We start from the raw sequence: 20,694 nt of genomic DNA, 5'->3' as shown, positions 1-20,694 counted from the left end.
AACAGAACGGTGCGCTTGGGTTACTAAATGGCTCGTTTGATTTTCAGGATGATTTTTCCTTCCTTCTCAGGTAATTAGAGCTATGGCTACTTGGGTGAAATGCGTCACAAAGAAATACAAGAATAAAGTGTTGTATATTGCTGAAGTCAACATATTCTCACCATCGCAGGATTCTAGCTTTATATTTTGTGATATTGAGATCCCTGGCACATGTAACAATGGTGACATCATATCCAAAGTTTTATTTCACACAACGTTGATAGTATGAAGAGATTATTACTATTATTGGTCACTTCGACATCTACTGACATGTGAAGGATTACATGATGTGAGGATCTCATTTATGACTACATCTAATAATGTATTACCACGTCCATATCTGAATATAAATCAATAGTAAAGCACGCGGCCATTAGCCTACTGCCTGAGGAATCCAATGCGACCGTGAAACGCGTCACTTTTGGACACCACATTGTGACCTTATTATTGATTTTGGGGAGTCTATCTAATATTCATGATATTGCTGCGATTATTATGTATCTAACTTGCAGGGGATATTTTCATTAAAATATCCCCCCTATGTACAAAGGGGAACTCGCAGGGACAGCGGTTGCATTAACCCTGCGAGTTATATCCCCGGCATTTAGGAGAAGTCTTTCACAGAAGTGAAAGACTTCTCCAGGGGAAGCTGACACTGCGCATCAGCCTCCGGAGCCGGCCGGGTAGAGATCGAAAGATCTCTCTCCTGCCCCTGGAGCCTCCATAGGCTTACAGTAGTGAGAAGCAGGACGCTGTTGTGAGATGCAGGGGGCTGTGGCGAGATTAAATTGCTCCTGTGAAAAGCCGGGGCGGGTCGCTAGTTGGATATAAAATTGCCATGTGTATAACGAGGATAAAATTATGCCTTTATTTCTACTTAAATTTAATTCGGAATTTTATTTTATTTAATGCTGCAGAACTTCTAATAACATACCATATATACTCAGAGATTACCCACCCCTCAGAACTAGCCGGTGATAACACCAACTAGAATGGCCCCAGCAATCCGGCTTTGTGAATGCGATGTTTCCAGGCAACAGATTCTGCACCAGGAATGGCCAGCAGGTGGCGCTGACAACATTCCCACATTTGTATTGTGCTAAAATAATACTTGCACCCCTTAAAGAGTACTTGTTCTCCTCCCACAGTGAAGATAGGACCTCATTCAGAGTCAGTCGAAGCGGCCGCACGGTCGTACGCCACCGATGTTCGCTATACTGCGCATGCGTAAAGTTCGCAAAGCGTGTGCGCAAACTAGCCGCTCCGATCAGAAATTTCTCTCTCCTTGAACACAGCCAGGTCGGTAGTTTGAGTGACAGATGGAGGCGTTTGTGGGTGGTAACAGGGGAAGGTGCTTGAAAACAGGGAGTGGAGATCCGAACGCAGGCGTGCCTAATTATGCGAACGGCGTTTTGTGGGAGTGCATACGGTTTATAGGAGTGCATACTTAATAAGGTAGCGTCTTGGCACATGTGACATGGGAGGTTTTTACACTGACATGATCGTAGAGCTTAAGAGAGGGTATGGTCAACCTTAAGCTTTACGACCAGTTCTGATGGTTCCCGATGGTCTCGATTAATCCTTATATGCCCGGAGATGACGTGCAATGCGTACGAGAAGGGGGCGTATTTTTTTGTCTTCCGACCGCTTCCTCCCCTTGGTAGACCAGCTACCGATCCGAACTTAGGGATGCAACTTACGAGGGAATCATTTGCATATCCAGCCCCTTTTCCCTAGCAGTGACGTGCAGTGGGGTCAATGGCATGAGTGCTGGGAGCCCGTCTCACCCCCTACTCACTGTAAAGCTGGGTACACACTGGCAGATATATTGGGCGATCAATTGATCGCCCAATATATTGTGTGCCCGCTGCACAGCCGATGGCAGAAATATCTGTTTATCATGCTGTGTGTACAGGTGATCAGCCGACCGACACTTGCAGCGGAGGCCGAGGGGAGGGGGCCAGCGGGACCTGCAATCAGGCTCTGCCTCCCCTGCCTGCACATCCCTGTTCCCTAGTGAAGGCTGGATATTGGCTGGCACACCTTTATTCAGTATATTACTGGCCACAAATGCTTGTCTGTCTATGTAGGAATTAAGGACCTCATTCAGAGTCGGTCGCGAGCGCCGATGCGCTCGTAACCAACTCGATGGTTTGGCCTGCGCACGCGCAGCGGCCGCACGGCGCGTGCGCAAGCCCCGGAGCGACAGATAAACTCTGTAGCTCCGGAGCTCGTTGCCAAAGGGGCGGCTGTCGATGTTGATCGACAGCTGCCCCCGTTTGGTAGGCGGGCCGGGGGGGTGGTTTACAAAACGGAGGCGTTCCTTTACGAACGCCTACCGTTTTGTGGGCGGCCGCACTGAAGCTCCCTGGGGCTTAAGGTTGACGAGACCCTACCCTAGGGTCTCGTCGTAAGCCCCGATGGTCGCGATGGTCTTGACCATCGCGACCATCTCCCTTAGCGGTCGTTAGAGCTATGGGTGTTAACCCACAGCCTAATGACCGACCTGGAGGCGGCCGTTCAGGATGCAAGCGGCCGCCCTGTTTCTGAGCGACCACTTGCATCCTACGACCGCCTCTGAATGAGGCCCTATATCCCGTGTCTCAGCAGCCCCCTGAGGTGTTACGTAGGGGAACGCTGCTTATTACAATGTTTCTTCTTGCTGATGTGCAATATATGGATCACTGGGCCTGATTCAGACCCGCTCGCGAGCGCTGAGCGCTCGCAAGCGGGTCGATGGTGCCCTAGTGCGCATGCGTACGACGGAGGGAGCTCCGTCGTGCGCATGCACGAGACCCGGGGAGCGACGGGGAAGCCGTCGCTCCAGGTCTCGCACCACAGGGGGCGTGCTGTCGATGTTGATTGACAGCACGCCCCCTTTGGTGGGTGTGCCGGGGGCGTGGCTGCCAGACGGAGGCGTTCCCATGGGAATGCCTACCGCCTGGGTCTGGCCCCACTAACATCACTAGTGATGTCAGTGGGAGTGATTTTGGCTCTGATAGAGCCAAAATCACTCCAGGGCTTGCGGTCACCGAGACCCTACCGCAGGGTCTCGTCGCAAGCCCGATGGTCGCGATGGTCTTGACCATCGCGACCATCTTTTTGGCCGCTCGCATATGCTGTGGGTGGTCACCCACAGCTATGCAAGCGGCCAGGAGGCCGCTCCAAGTTTAGGTAGGAGGGCCCTGATTCAGAGCGAGTGCTCTGGTCAGAGCGTCCAGCTCTGAATCAGGCCCACAGTCCATATAAGAGAGTAAAACCTTATTTATAAGAGAATACATTTCTTACATAAGTGTGTTTCTGTGTACATTTATTTGCTATGTAATGTGAAATATCCAGTCTTATTTTTATATGTATACAAAGCTTTTATTTCTTATGCAGGAAAATACAACATGGTTCTGGAGAGTAGTAAAAAAAAAAATATCCATAGTTATTGCTGCTGTTATATGAATGTAACATACACATGTTTATAGGTTTTGAGTGTAAAATACAAAGGTCTCTATTTACTAAGCCTTGGAGAGATGTAAGGTGGACAGAGATAAAGTCCCAACCAATCAGCCCCTAACTTTACAGGCTGTGTTTGAAAATTGTCAGTTAGGAGTTGATTGGTTGGTACTTTATCCCCATCCACTTTATCTTTCTCTGTGGCTTAGTACATAGACCCCTTAGACGAGAACAGCTGGACTCCACTAAAGGAGCACCAAAGCCATTGTACAAGACTGCCACCGCCACGTGCAGCTACAGCTGGCGTTATAAAGAGTGCGCTAGTGCTCCGCCGTCCACGTCTCTCACTCCCAATCGCTCTCCCGCTGCAGCCACAGCCTCTGCCCTTTTTACAACGTGATTGCTGGATCCTTTGCTGTAACCTGGGGGAAGAAGTGAGGGGTTACTGAGTAATGAAATAGATGTAATAGTTGCCCACTAGATGGCGCTGTAATGCTGACACATGATCATGGAGGATGCTGTGTTTGGCCGTTTTCCTGTAGTTCTCATTTGTGGTAGGGATGGCCATCGGTGGTGTAACCATTGATGGTTCTCATCGATGGTAAAATAGCAAAGAACCATCGATGGTTACAAACTATTCACTGGATGACCATCTATGGTTTCACCAATGGATGGTCATCCCTGTCTTTTGTCTGACTGGCCCGTAGACCAATCAGAACTTGGGGGCAGGGCTTCGCAGGTGCAGGGGCGGAGCTATAACCTGGTGTCGGCACTTGGTAAAAAAAAACGAAAACATTCGGTTATGCTTTTACATCGATGAAGGGAAACCATCTGTTTCTCCCCCATCGATGTAAAAAAACATTCAACATCGCCCATAAACCATTGATGATTTTGAATCATCAATGGTCGGTGACAAGACTTGCCTACCCTTCTGAACATCGGGTGCCACTCCCAGCCCCCAAGAAAGGCAGGCAAGCCCCCCTGACCCCCCCCCCCCAGAGTAAATATAAAAGCCCCTGCAGCGGGAGGGTCGGTTACGCGACTCGCGGTTAATCACATAATCGTAGCCCCTCAACCCCTGCTTCACAATGCCGTTAATTTTGCCCCCGGCCCTGCCCCCAATACTTCATCATTGCCCGACCAAACCCTCCACTGTAGGCAGACTTTAAGCTCCCTCCCGGAAGGCAGGAGCTGAATGTCAGCAAGTATGTCGATGACCATCCCGAATTTGTGAAGAAGTAAAGGTGCCCATCCACTAGCAGACATGAAAACGACTGCATGATGACGACATTGTAATCGTGCAGTCGTTTGTCAGTCTGTGATGAGCCTGTACTGAACGAGCATGTCATTCAGTGCAGGCTCATCAATCATCTGCTGACATGCTGAACCTCACGTTATCGTCAGATTGTCCAGCATGTTTGCCCGATGATAGATGTCTATAGAACCAGTGGGAGCACGCATCGCTGGTCATTTTTGGACATTTTTGCGAACGATTTGCAAACGATTTATGAACGATTGAACGAATGAAGTATCTGTATCGTTCAATCGCTCAACTTTAATTGTCTAGTGGATGGGCACCTTTAAGACTTTACACTTAGTTTAGGACATGTCTGTGATGTGTGGACTAGAATTCAGGGCCTGGGCTGAGCGCTCACAAGCGGGTCGATGTTGGGCAAGTGCGCTTGCGCACAACGGAGGCTGCTCCGTCATGCGCATGCGCGAGACCCGGATAGCGACGACCAAGCCGTCGCTCCGGGTCTCGCACCAAAGGGGGCGTGCTGTCGATGGTGAGTGACAGCACGCCCCCTTTGGTGGGCGTGCCAGGGGCGTGGCTGCCCAGACGGAGGCGTTCCCATGGGAACGCCTACCGTCTGGGTCCGGCTCCACTGACATCTGGCCCCACTGACATCACTAGTGTCCGGCTCTGAATCAGGGCCTCAGTGCCCAGTGTTAGTTATTGCTGCTAACATTTCCTGCTATGAATAATGGTCCCCAGGTATTATCTTCTGTCTCAGATACCCCCTACATTACATCTGCAAACTTTGTAGCAGGAAAGCTCTCTACCCACCCCACTCCAGCCAATTTCCCTTCAGGTCTGATTTGGCTTATGCATCTTTGCAGCAGCCTACAGGCAACATGATAGAGAGATAGCGATGTGTCCACATACATCTTAAGCCACGAATCCACTAGACAATATTTTGAATGACTGAACGATAATGATATTGTTATCGTTCAGTCATTCACTATATTGTCCAGTGGATATGCCGTCAACGACCAACGATGCGCGCTCCCGCTGGTCGTTGATGACGTCGGTCATCGCCCGAACCACGTCATGTTGTGCAGGTTCGGGGAAGAGGGAGGGTGCTGGCACTGAAAGACATATCGTGAGTGATATTGTTCAGTGTGGGTGATCAATTTCATTAAGGACATAGGCCCTCATTCAGAGGCGGTCGCAAGAAGCGATCGCTCTCTCTGAATGAGGGCGGCCGCTTGATTTTTTAAGTGCGGCCTCCTGGTGGCTAGCTAAGCTGTGGGTTACCACCCACAGCTTTAGCGGCCGACCAGGGTGATGGCCGCGATGGTCAAGACCATCGCGACCATCGGGGCTTGCGACGAGACCCTAAGGTTGGGTCTCGGCAACCGCAAGCTCCAGGGAGCTTCCTGCTCTGATCGAGCAGGAAGCTCCCCACTGACATCACTGCTCATGTCAGTGCGGCCTACAAAACGGCAGCGTTTGTGTAGCCACCCCCCCACCCGCCTACAAAACGGGGCGAGCTGTCGATCAACACCGACAGCCGCCCCTTTTGTAGTGAGCTCTGGAGCGAGAGTTTCTCTCTCGCTCCGGGCTTGCGCACGTGCAGTGCGGCCGCTGCGCATGCGCAGGGCCTTAACATCGATCCGGTTGCGAGCGCTCAGCGCTTGCAACCGGGTCTGAATGAGACCCATTGAGCACACTACTGCCAAGGACACACTACACGATATCGCTCATGGAGCGAATCATGTAGTGGATGCGTGGCTTTACTTCCACGGTAGTGCCGACCATTTTTTCGTGCAACTTTTTGTATCTTATTCTCAAAGTGATGCTAATAGGACGCACATAAAGGTTCTGCTGAGTAAATGATTTGAAGCATGTTCTGTGTGCGGCTGCGGGTGTATCTGTAACACTGTAACGTAGCATTTCGTGCGCTGATACACTCGCAGTCGCACATATACAGTCAGGTGCATAAATATTGGGACATTGACAGAATTTTCATATTTTGGCCTCTATTCACCACCACACTGGCTTTGAAATTAAACAAACAAGATGTGCTTTAACTGCAGACTTTCAGATTTAATTTGAGGGTAATTACGTACAAATCAGGTGTAGGAATTACAACGGTTTCTATATGTCCCTCCCACTTTTTAAGGGGCCAAAAGTAATGGGACAAACTAAACAATCCTAAATCTAACTTTCATTTTTTAATACTTTGTTGCAAATCCTTTGCAGGCAATTACAGCCTCTGGAACGCATAGACATCACCAGACACTGGGTTTCATCCCTGGTGATGCTCTGCCAGGCCTCTACTGCAAATGTCTTCAGTTCCTGCTTGTTCTTGGGGCATTTTCCCTTCAGTTTTGTCTTCATCAAGTGAAATGCATTCTCAATCGCATTCAGGTCAGGGGATTGACTTGGCCATTGCATAACATTCCACTTTTTAGCCTTAAAAAACTCTTTGGTTGCTTTTGCAGTATGCTTCGGGTCATTGTCCATCTGCACTGTGAAGCGCCGTCCAATGAGTTCTGAAGCATTTGACTGAATATGAGCATATAACATTGCCCGAAACACTTCAGAATTCATTCTGTTGCTTTTGTCAGCAGTCACATCATCAATAAATACAAGGGAACCAGTTCCATTGGCAGCCATACATGCCCACCCATGACACTACCACCACCATGCTTCACTGATGAGGTGGTATGTTTTGGATCATGAGCAGTTCCTTTCCTTCTCCATACTCTTCTCTTCCCATCACTCTGGTACAAGTTGATCTTTGCCTCATCTGTCCATAGGATGTTGTTCCAGAACTGTAATGGCTTTTTTAGATGTTGTTTGGCAAACTCTAATCTGCTCCTCCTGTTTTTGAGGCTCACCAATGGTTTACATCTTGTGGTGAAACCTCTATATTCACTCTTGTGAAGTCTTCTCTTGATTGTTGACTTTGACACATATACACCTACCTCCTGGAGAGTGTTCTTGATTTGGCCAACTGTTGTGAAGGGGTTTTTCTTCACCAGGGAAATAATTATTCTGTCATCCACCACAGTTGTTTTCCGTGGTCTTCCGGGTCTTTTGGTGTTGCTGAGCTATCCGGTGCGTTCTTTCTTTTTAAGAATGTTCCAAACAGTTGATTTGGCCACACCTAATGTTTTTGCTATCTCTCTGATGGGATTGTTTTGATTTTTCAGACTAATGATGGCTTGCTTCACTGATAGTGACAGCTCTTTGGATCTCATATTGAGAGTCGACATCAACTGATTCCAAATGCAAATGTCACACCTAGAATCAACTCCAGACCTTTTACCTGCTTAATTGATAATGAAATAACGAGGGAATAGCCCACACCTGTCCATGAAATAGCTTTTGAGTTGATAGTCCCATTACTTTTGGCCCCTTAAAAAGTGGGAGGCACATATAGAAACCGTCGTAATTCCTACACCGTTCACCCGATTTGGATGTAATTACCCTCAAATTAAATCTGAAAGTCTGCAGTTAAAGCACATCTTGTTTGTTTCATTTCAAAGCCATTGTGGTGGTGAATAGAGGCCAAAATATGAATATTCTGTCAGTGTCCCAATATTTATGCACCTGACTGTATGTACAAGCCGCATATCATTTTACTCAGCAGAAGCTGGTCGTGCATCCTATGTGCATCGTTTTGAGAATAAAATGCATTTAAAGGTTAAAAGTTGCACAAAAATACGCTTTGCGCTACCAAGTTGTATTTCGCTCACGCGTTATGTTTAACTCGACTAGTAGCGCATGGAGGTAAGATGAATGTGGACACGTCTGTAAATAGACAAATAGCATTGGTGAAATGCAGATAGGATGTGATTAATAACCTTAATAGGCTGACAATGAGACTTGCTACAGAACTGTCAGTTATCAGCTGTATCTGTTATTATATAGCTACTGACCTTGTAATGCAAGCTTAAAGATACATCATAAATACATTATAAAGAGATAACAATGGCAAACTGTATGCAGGATTTCAGTTTTCACCTCAGTACACTGATAATTTGACTTGTTGCATCTTAATAGCCTTTGTGACGTCACTTACCTTTGGTAGCAAAGTCACCATTTTGTAAAAAACTGTCAGTTATTAACTGTACATGCTGATATGACATCTCACAATGTAAGGTATGCATATTTTATCTTAAATGTTATATATGGAAATAATGTTAGATGAACAGAGGTAGATAGATAGATAGATACAATCCGATAGATAGATAGATAGATAGATAGATAATAAATACATTATATATAGATAGCAATAGCAAACCGCATGCAGGAGGTGATTTTTTTCTAGCCTCAATATACTGACCATGTGATTTGTTACATCAAAAATAGCCTTTGTGATGTCACTCAGCTTTGGTAGAAAGGTCACCATTTTGTAAAGAGCTGTCAGTTATCAACTATACAAGCTGATTTGACATCTTACAATGTAAGGTATGCCTATTTTAACCTAAATGTTATATATGGAAATAATGTTAGATGAATAGAGATATATATGAGATAGATAGATAGATAGATAGATAGATAGATAGATAGATAGATAGATAGATAGATAGATAGATAGACACATATGAGACAGATAGATAGGTAGATATGAGATAGATAGATAGATAGATACATACAATCTGATAGATAGATAGATAGATAGATAGATAGATAGATAGATAGATAGATAGATAGATAGATATAGATAGATACAATCCCATAGATAGATAGATATGAGACAGATAGATAGATATGAGACAGATAGGTAGATAGATATATAGATAGATAGATATGAGATAGATAGATAGATAGATATGAGACAGATAGATAGATATGATAGATAGATAGATATAGATAGATACAATCCCATAGATAGATAGATAGATAGATAGATAGATAGATAGATAGATAGATAGATAGATAGATAGATTGATATGAGACAGATAGATAGATATGAGACAGATAGATATGATAGATAGATAGATAGATAGATAGATAGATAGATAGATAGATATGAGATATATAGATAGATATGAGACAGATAGATAGATAGATATAGATATGAGATAGATAGATAGATAGATAGATAGATAGGTTAGGGGGAGGGTTAGGTATTAGGGGAGAGGGTTAGGGTTAGGGTTAGGCACTAGGGAGGAGAGGGAGGTTTGGGGTGCGGGGAGGGAGGGTTAGGAGTAGGGAGAGGAGGGGGGGTTAGGATACCTACCAACAGGTCTGTACCCTAACCCTGTCGGGTTGCCGGGATCGGGATTGTGATCGCCGGGATCCCATGCGCCTGCATCCCGTACCCATCCCCTACTGACTATGTAGTGTCTACTGACCTTGTAATGCAAGCTTATTTTAATCTGATAGATATAGATCGATCGATAGATCAATACATAGATCGATTATAAATAGATAACAATGGCAAACTGCATGCATGAGGGGTTTCTTTACACTGACTATGTGACTTGATGCATCATAATTGGCCTTTGTGATGTCACTCAGCTTTGGTAGAAAGGTCACCATTTTGTAAAGAACTGTCAGCTATTGGCTGTACATGCTGATATAACATCTCACAATGTCAAGTATGCCTATTTTAACCTAAACATTATAAATAAAAATATTAGATGAATATAAATAGATATTAGATAGTTTTAATATAGAATGAATTTATGTTATTGTTTATTCTAGTTAGATTTTTTTAAATTAAATCTATAGTTTTTTTTTTTCAATCCAATAATTTTTTTATTTAATTTTTTAAACATACATACAATAATTAAAACATAAAATAAATCTATAAAGTTAATGTTAAAGCCTCCCTGTCACATTAGATGCAGCAATTGTGCAGGATAAAAAATATATTCAGTAAGGCAGAGTTTCCCAAACGCCCCCATTACAGTCCAGGTTTTAAGGTTATCCATGCTTGAGCAAATGTCACTTAATTAGTTCCTCAATTTGATTTAACCATCTGGACACAAGCATGGCTATCCTTAAACCTGGACTGTAATGGCAAAGTTTGGGAAACTCTGCACTAAGTCATGAGGCACTGTCAGTATTTCCTGAGAATAGTACTGGCTGGAGACACAGAAGGGGAGCTGGCTGGGGACACAGAAGGGGAGCTGGCTGGGGACACAGAAGGGGCTGGCTGGAGACACAGAAGGGGCTGGCTGGAGACACAGAAGGGGGGCTGGCTGGGGACACAGAAGGGGAGCTGGATGGAGACACAGAAGGGGGGCTGGCTGGGGACACAGAAGGAGAGCTGGCTGGAGACACAGAAGGGGGCTGGCTGGAGACACAGAAGGGGGCTGGCTGGGACACAGAAGGGGGGCTGGCTGGAGACACAGAAGGGGGGCTGGCTGGGGACACAGAAGGGGAGCTGGCTGGAGACACAGAAGGGGAGCTGGCTGGAGACACAGAAGGGGGGCTGGCTGGAGACAAAGAAGGGGAGCTGGCTGGGGACACAGAAGGGGGGCTGGCTGGGGACACAGAAGGGGAGCTGGCTGGAGACACAGAAGGGGGGCTGGCTGGGGACACAGAAGGGGAGCTGGCTGGAGACACAGAAGGGGGGCTGGCTGGGGACACAGAAGGGGGGCTGGCTGGAGACACAGAAGGGGGGCTGGCTGCGGACACAGAAGGGGAGCTGGCTGGAGACACAGAAGGGGGGCTGGCTGGGGACACAGAAGGGGGGCTGGCTGGGGACACCACACCCCCTTTGAGTGGCCATACCTCCTTTTTTATGGAGCGGGCGTCACTATCAGGCACCTTGCCCCCTGCACCTCTAGAGAATAAAAAATAATTATATATATATATATATATATATATATATATACACACATTAATATGTGATAGCATTTTTTTTAAGAAACAGTAACAATGGGCAGGATGTATGACACATCGCATTAGGGATGTGATGCATTCCGCCACCCTACGCCGGTATGCTTGAAGAAAATCACAGAGGACAGCTCTCACGGTAAGAGCTGTCCTTTGCTAGTGAGGGACCTCTGGGTCTATAACCCAAGTCCCTCTGGCATCCTTCTGCACATGTGCAGAAGGATGCGCACCACAGTGGGGGTCGCGGATAGTAGCCCACAGGCTTCTATTGAGCAACGCTATCCCACTGCCTCAAAGCCCCAGAATGTATCTCATTCGGGGCTTAATGCATATGAGAAATGCGGTCAGACATCCGGACACTGCATTTTCAGGGGTTTGACCGCATTTGTGACGTTAGTGCATCCCACCCTATATCTGACACGGTGCTAAAACTGGGACCACCCACTACCAGATCTCTAGTTTCGCCTATGCTTGCAGTGCAACTATCTTACTCTTTTCTCAAATCTGAATCAAACCTACAGATCTAAACAAAAGTCTTATAATGCAGGATCTATGCGGAGGGCACTGCAGTAAGATTATAAACAGAGTTTCATGTACAGTGCATCCAGAAAGTATTCACAGCGCGTCACTTTTTCAACATTTTGTTATGTTATAGCCTTATTCCAAAATAGAATAAATTAATTTTTGTTCTCAAAATTCTACACACAATACCCCATAATGTAAAAAGTTTTTTTTAGATTTTTGCAAATTTAATAAAAAAAAAACCCTAAAAAAATCACATGTACATAAGTATTCATAACCTTTGCTCAATACTTTGTTGATGCACTTTTGGCAGCAATTACAGCCTCAAGTCTTTTTGAATATGATGCCACAAGCTTGGCACACCTATCTTCGGGCAGTTTCGCCCATTCCTCTTTGCAGCACCTCTCAAGCTCCATCAGGTTGGACGGGAAGCATCGGTGCACAGCCATTTTCAGATCTCTCCAGAGATGTTCAATCGGATTCAAGTCTGGTCTCTGGCTGGGCCACTCAAGGACATTCACAGAGTTGTCCTGAAGCCACTCCTTTGATATCTTGGCTGTGTGCTTAGGGTCATTGTCCTGCTGAAAGATTAACCGTCGCCCCAGTCTGCGGTCAAGAGCGCTCTGGTGCAGGTTTTCATCCAGAATATGTCTGTACATTGCTGCATTCATCTTTCCCTCTATTCTGACTAGTCTCCCAGTTCCTGCCGCTGAAAAACATCCCCACAGCATGATGCTGCCACCACCATACTTCACTGTAGGGATGGTATTGGCCTGGTGGTGAGCAGTGCCTGGTTTGCTCCAAACAGAACACCTGGCATTCACGCCAAAGAGTTCAATCTTTATCTTTCATGGTCTGAGAGTCCTTCAGGTGCATTTTGGCAAACTCCATGGCGGGCTGCCATGTGCTTTTTACTAAGGAGTGGCTTCCGTCGGGCCACTCTACCATACAGGCTTGATTGGTGGATTGCTGCAGAGATGGTTGTCCATCTGGAAGGTTCTCATCTCTCCACAGAGGAATGCTGTAGCTCTAACAGAGTGACCATCGGCTTCTTGGTCACCTCCCTGGCTGGGGCCCTTCTCCCCCGATCGCTCAGTTTAGACAGATGGCCAACTCTAGGAAGAGTCCTGGTGGTTCCGAACTTCTTCCATTTACGGATGATGGAGGCCATTGTGCTCATTGGGACCTTCAAAGCAGCAGATATTTTTCTGTACCCTTCCCCAGATTTGTGCCTCGAGACAATCCTGTCTCGGAGGTCTACAGACAATTCCTTGGACTTCATACTTGGTTTGTGCTCTGACACGCTCTGTCAAGTATGGGACTTTATATAGACAGGTGTATGCCTTTCAAAATCATGTCCAATCAACCGAACTTACCACAGGTGGACTCCAATTAACCTGTAGGAACATCTCAAGGATGATCAGTGGAAACAGGATGCACCTGAGCTCAATTTTGAGTTTCATGGCAAAGGTTGTGAATACTTATGTACATGTGATTTCTTAAAGTTTTTCTTTTTTATTAAATTTTCAAAACTCTCAAAAAAACTTTTTATACGTTGTCATTATGGGGTATTGTGTGTAGAATTTTGAGGACAAAAATTAATTTGTTCCATTTTGAAATAAGGCTGTAACATAACAAAATGTGGAAAAAGTGACGCGCTGTGAATACTTTCCGGATGCACTGTACCTGGTGTTGTAGAGATGGACACCCTGACAGCACCGAGCTCTGTACCACTGCATCTAGCGTGCTTCAGGCAGACACCAAGTATGGTCAATACCCTTCTCCCCTGTGATATTTCTATTCACATGAAGCGGAGGCTCATTATAATAAACACTGTTTCAGATAATACAGACTTTCCTAAGAGCAGTGGCGGCCTGCACTCCTACACTGCGTGACACTGCGTAAGGGGTGTTTCTAAGCTGGATCAATAACTCTGCAACCGCACATTGCCTCCTCACTGGTAACTGTTCCGCTACTTAGGTGGTAGGGTGGCGTTAGCATTGTGAACTTAAAATCTTAAACAATAAACTCAATGAAACCAAACATAATCCATAAATAAATACAACATAACCGGGTGATAAACCCTAATAAGGCCAATATAACATATAATTGGTTAGGACAGACAACGGAAACGTCACTACTAAACAGAATGGTACACAAAAGCTCGCCACAGGGATGCGAGTCTCAGGGCCTGATTCTGCAATTGCAATTGCAAAGCTGCACGCAGGCTATAGATATATGATGTATGCAAGCAGGCTATAGATATATGATGTATGCACGCAGGCTATAGATATATGATGTATGCACGCAGGCTATAGATATATGATGTATGCAAGCAGGCTATAGATATATGATTTATGCACGCAGGCTATAGATATATGATGTATACATGCAGGCTATAGATACAGGATTTATGCACGCAGGCTATAGATATATGATGTATGCAAGCAGGTTATAGATATATGATGTATGCACCCAGGCTATAGATATATGATGTATGCACGCAGGCTATAGATATAGGATGTATGCACGCAGGCTATAGATATAGGATGTATGCATGCAGGCTATAGATATAGGAATTATGCATGCAGGCTATAGATATATGATGTATACATGCAGGCTATAGATATATGATGTATACACGCAGGCTATAGATATATGATTATGCACGCAGGCTATAGATATGATGTATGCACACATGCTATAGATATATGATGAAATGCACGTAGGCAGCTTTGCAATTGTGATCCTTTCAGATATGGTAATGCAGCAGGAGGCATCACACCTCCTGTGCATTACTTATCCCAGCTGCGTTGTCCAACGCAGCAATGGATAATCTGCGTAACCCATGGGGGTCACGCAGCTGGCCGCCGCAGTTTAGAGGAATAGGCCAGGAAATCTCCGTTGGCCGACGGAGATCCTGGCCTCTTTCCTCCCCCCCCAACGGCGGCGACACCCCCCCGTTTCAGGAAACAGAGACCATCGCCGCCCACTCCCGGCCCACAAACGGCAGCAGAATGTCAATTCCTGACAGTCTGCTGACAGTCTACAAGCGAGGTCACATACTCGTTCTGCACATGCGCAGAACGGGTCATGCGCCTGCACATCGGGAATCTGCGTTCAGAAGGCATCCCGGGAAATTGACAGTGGTAACTAGCATCATATGCCCCATAATTAAATGCTATGTTTATGGTGGGATTATCTCCCTCTCTCTCAGGTGTATCATTAGCCTATATATTATACTGAAGCCTGGATTATACATCAACAGCGCATCTTTTCTGAGTTTAACATCCCCTGCAGGTGGCGTGAACTTGGCCCCCTCTCACAGCTGCAGTAAAATAAATATTCTAGTTTTCAAACATTTTAATATTATTACAAACAAAAATAGGCTTTTCAGATATTTTCCATAAAAAAAAAAGTCCTTAAAAAACGCAAACTATCAACATAGGAGAGTTCAACAACACAACTTTTTATTTACGTCCTCTTTCTGCGGGACTTTGTCTTGTGTGTTTTCTGGCTCGCATAGAGTAGCGGTATTGGCTGTGCGGAGGATTTAAAGTGACGGTTACAGGCGGACTGCTGGGTGCGTTGCTCTGCGCATGTTGAACAAGGAACGCAACTCTCTCTGGTTGGCATTCTGTTGGATGGCCAAGAGCTGCAAGCTTGGGTCCAATTTACCAGTGTTCGTATTCATCTGCGAGAGCAAATGGTTTCGGTCGGTCTCCATCTTTAACATTCTCCTAAACACTGCGCTATTTTTGTTATCTCCCATGATCAGCTGGCATAAGTCTATGTGCAATGCATTCATCTTTTGTATTAGCCCCTTTCTCAGTACTTCCTGTGCATCAGTAAAGCTCTTGAGATGTTCCTCAAAGCTCCATGGAGTTGGTCATTGGCTGGAGTACTGACCAATTTGATGTCCTAGGCAAGATTTTGGCTGGTGCCCCCCTAATGTGGGACCCAAGAAGGGGGTATGGCCTCATCGAATGGGCATGGCATCATAACAGTGGGTGACTGGGGAGGCAGAGGGTGTCAGTTTCTACAGCCATCAAATCTATCCCCTTGTTTGTCTCCAGCCAAAATTTATCCCCCTCGTGTGTCTCTATTCATCAAATCTCTTCCCCTTGTGTGTCTCCAGCCATCAAATATCCCCCCCTTGAGTGTCTCCAGCCATCAAATCTCTCCCCCTTGTGTGCCTCCAGCCATCTAATCTCTCCCCTTGTGTCTCTCCATTCATCAAATCTCTCGATAGAGCGGATAACTCTTGGACTGCTCAACGAGATGTGTTCTTCTGCTGGGTTACAGCCTTTCTCCAGAATGTCCTTCATTCAGAATATCTGTAGTGCTCAGTATTTTCTCTACTCCCCCCCCAAAATCTCACCGGCCAGTTACTCACAGAACACACAGTTACAGGCACAGAGACTACAAATCCCAAAACTACACGGAGCGCTGTATAAAGTGAATTGGTCATCTCCGTGCATGTGTTATGTACTATCAAAGGACAGAGGTTACGGGATGTACACTACATGCAACTTCAGCCATTTCACTTTAAAGCTAGGTACATATAGGACGATCTGTGTACCCAGCCGACGCACGTTACACCAGCCGCATCCAAATGCATGGGTTCGTTCATCAAATTGACGGATTCAGCAGCATGAACGTTCAGTCGGTCGTTGCAATGAACGACCCTGCGGGTGTGTGCATGGTCGCTCATAGCGAGTACACACTTGCAGATGTGGACGATATGTCGGCCCGATCCGCTGGATCATGTGATGCAATATATAGCACCTATCCTTGTGTATTACTGCCTATTTCCCTATAGATTGTAAGCTTGCGAGCAGGGCCTTCCTACCTATATATCTGTCTGTTATTACCCAGTTTTGTTCTATCAATGTTGACAATTGTAAAGCGCAACGGAATATGCTGCGCTATGTAAGAAACTGTTAACAAAATAAAATAATTCAGCTGCGAGATCTTGTCCTGAGATGGAGGAGGGGAACAAAGACCAGAACTGGTGCTGACATCAAGCAGGAATAGTTGTGAAAGAGACAAGACAAGAAATGTACCTCCATTCCCTGACAAGTACTGGAAACAATCTGATGGGCTGATCATTTCCTTGGGGTTTAGGTTTCTTTTACGGACATTATATCAGAGATTACTCTGCAGAGGATAACACATTCACCCTCTCAGTAGCCCCCTCCTGGTCTAGCAGGTCCCCTGACATTGGCCAGAAGCAGCCGATATCTGGCTCCCGCTACACTATTACCAGCAGAGATCTCGGAGGAAAAGACTACATCTGATTGGACGGCCACAGCAATTAGTCCAGCCAGGATCAACCTTTTAGTCCCCAGGGCGTACTGCTTTCCTCACATTTTGGGGGGCTGTGTGTATTATGAAAAGATTATGCTGCTGTTTGGCCATCGGTGTAAAGTGCAGCGTCCTAGAACATCTAAAGGCCACAAGTCAAGTCATCCCGTAATCTTTGGGAGATTGGGAAGCAGATTACAACCCAGCACAATATTTACATTTATACGTAATGATTAGAAAACACGTTAACATTTGTAAAGAGGATTATTATCAATACTAACAGGAACACATCCACATTGAGGTGCTATCAAGAACCTGTGCTTTACCTGTGCATCCTTTGGTGGAGATTTCGTTTGCCAGTCTCTCAAAGTACTCGGGTAAATCGGTGTACTCTGTGCCATAGGAGATGACCTTAATGCCCTTGTCCAGCATGTTGTCCTGCAGCTTCTTGAAGTCATCCACATACTGTGGGCAAACCAGCATGAAATGTTCCAAGTCCGACTTATTTTTCACCGCCTGCAGGAACAGCGCCTGGAACGTTTCGTCGTCCATGGTGCGGCCGCAACCCAGGTACAGGAAGGACTTGGTCTCATAAAGCTTCTGAATTTCCCTCTGCAGGATGAAATAATTACATTACAGCATAACATTATAAATGGCTTTAATGACACTTTGCTGACTGACCACGTTACTATGAGTTACTGCAGTCAAAACAACTGTAAAGTTGACATTAGATTGTGCTAACACGGTCTGTCTATGATCATGCGGTCACAGAATGCTGGTCACTGAGAGCGCCTATAGATTGGTGACAGTACTGCAGTGTCACAGTAGCAATTTACTGCTAGTCCTCATTCCTGTACTATCCTAAAGCACCAGGAACAGTTCCCAGGAACACAGACATAGCTGATGCTCTGTAACTCACATGTCACAGCTGCTGGGCCTCATTCCTGTATTCTGCAGCTCTATCCCAAAGCACCAGGGACAGTTCCCAGGAACACAGACATAGCTGATACTCTGTAACTCACATGTCACAGCTGCTGGGCTCATTCATGTATTCTGCAGCTCTATCCCAAAGCACCAGGGACAGTTCCCAGGAACACAGACATAGCTGATACTCTGTAACTCACATGTCACAGCTGCTGGGCCTCATTCCTGTATTCTGCAGCTCTATCCCAAAGCACCAGGGACAGTTCCCTGGAACACAGACAGAGCTGATACTCTGTAACTCACATGTCACAGCTGCTGGGCTCATTCCTGTATTCTGCAGCTCTATCCCAAAGCACCAGGGACAGTTCCCAGGAACACAGACATAGCTGATACTCTGTAACTCACATGTCACAGCTGCTGGGCTCATTCCTGTATTCTGCAGCTCTATCCCAAAGCACCAGGGACAGTTCCCGGGAACACAGACATAGCTGATACTCTGTAACTCACATGTCACAGCTGCTGGGCTCATTCATGTATTCTGCAGCTCTATCCCAAAGCACCAGGGACAGTTCCCAGGAACACAGACATAGCTGATACTCTGTAACTCACATGTCACAGCTGCTGGGCTCATTCCTGTATTCTGCAGCTCTATCCCAAAGCACCAGGGACAGTTCCCAGGAACACAGTTATAGCTGATACTCTGTAACTCACATGTCACAGCTGCTGGGCTCATTTCTATATTCTGCAGCTCTATCCCAAAGCACCAGGGACAGTTCCCAGGAACACAGACATAGCTGATACTCTGTAACTCACATGTCACAGCTGCTGGGCTCATTCCTGTATTCTGCAGCTCTATCCCAAAGCACCATGGACAGTTCCCTGGAACACAGACATAGCTGATACTCTGTAACTCACATGTCACAGCTGCTGGGCTCATTCCTGTATTCTGCAGCTCTATCCCAAAGCACCAGGGACAGTTCCCAGGAACACAGACATAGCTGATACTCTGTAACTCACATACAGCTGCTGGGCTCATTCCTGTATTCTGCAGCTCTATCCCAAAGCACCAGGGACAATTCCCAGGAACACAGACATAGCTGATACTCTGTAACTCACATGTCTCAGCTGCTGGGCTCATTCCTGTATTCTGCAGCTCTATCCTAAAGCACCAGGGACAGTTCCCAGGAACACAGACATAGCTGATACTCTGTAACTCACATGTCACAGCTCCTGGGCTCATTCCTGTATTCTGCAGCTTTATCCCAAAGCACCAGGGACCTCGATCAGAGCAGGAAGCTACCTGGGGCTTGCAGTTGCCGAGACCCAACCTCAGGGTCTCGTCGCAAGCCCCGATGGTCGCGATGGTCTTGACCATCGCGACCATCAACCTGGTCGGTCGCTAAGCTGTGGGTGGTAACCCACAGCTTAGCTAGCGACCAGGAGGCCGCACTAAAAAAAAAGAAGCGGCCGCCCTTATTCAGAGAGAGCGATCGCTTCTTGCGAGAAGCGATCGCTCTCTCTGAATGAGGGCGGGCGCTTCTTTTTTTTTGGTGCGGCCTCCTGGTTGCTAGCTAAGCTGTGGGTTACCACCCACAGCTTAGCTAGCGACCAGGGTGATGGTCGCGATGGTGATCACCATCGCGACCATCGGGGCTTGTGACCAGACCCTAAGGTTGGGTCTGGGCACTCGCAAGCCCCAGGGAGCTTTCTGCTCTGATCGAGCAGGAAGCTCCCCACTGACATCACTGATGATGTCAGTGCGGCCGCCCACAAAACAGTAGGCGTTCTCTAAAGGAACGCCTCCATTTTGGAAACCACCCCCCCGGCCCGCCTACAAAAAGGGCCGAGCTGTCGATCAACATCGACAGTCGCCCCTTTTGTAGCGAGCTCCGGAGCGACAGAGTTTCTCTGTCGCCCCGAGGCTTGCGCACGCGCAGTGCGGCCGCTGCGCGTGTGCAGGGCCACCCATCGACCCGGTTGCGAGCACATCGGTGCTTGCGACCGGGTCTGAATGAGCCCCTAAGTCCTACTATTTTAGTGACACAGGCTTGTTTTGTCGACATTCTAATCATGTTGACATTTCATCCAAGTCACCATGATTAATGTTGATGTGATCAATGTTGATGTAATCAATGTTGACATGCCGACATAATTCATGCTGACAAAATATATTGCACCTCCCTAGAAAAATTCCAGGCCCACATACCTACAGATCAGTCTTTAAGAGGCATGTGGTAATAACATCCTGCAATGTATGCAGTGTAGGGTGACTTGTGAGTAGCTGATAACTGACCCTGGAGCTGTTACAGAGATACAATGTTGTAAATAAAGACTCGGGGGGTCATTCAGACCCGCTCGCGAGCGAAGGACGC

At 46.5% G+C, this 20,694-nt stretch overlaps 1 protein-coding gene across 1 annotated transcript in view; it reads right to left on the bottom strand.

Moving 5' to 3' along the window:
* Nucleotides 1-3,422: 3,422 nt before the first annotated feature.
* Nucleotides 3,423-20,694, bottom strand: part of LOC148513520 (protein FAM118B-like) — an 80,522-nt gene continuing 63,250 nt past the window's right edge. Inside the window, exons 6-7 of the mRNA XM_088481870.1 lie at nt 17,725-18,010; nt 3,423-3,905 (exon numbers count right to left, since the gene is read on the bottom strand). Of these exons, the coding sequence (XP_088337996.1) occupies nt 3,790-3,905; nt 17,725-18,010 (402 nt within the window). The 3' untranslated portion in view covers nt 3,423-3,789. The remainder of the gene's footprint in view (nt 3,906-17,724; nt 18,011-20,694) is intronic.

This window comes from Taudactylus pleione, unplaced genomic scaffold (genome assembly GCF_031769625.1).
Source record: "Taudactylus pleione unplaced genomic scaffold, aTauple2 ptg000278l, whole genome shotgun sequence".
Classification (NCBI taxonomy): Eukaryota; Metazoa; Chordata; class Amphibia; order Anura; family Myobatrachidae; genus Taudactylus; species Taudactylus pleione.
Note: the sequence above shows the minus strand (reverse complement) of the source record. Positions and strands in the feature narration are given on the sequence as shown.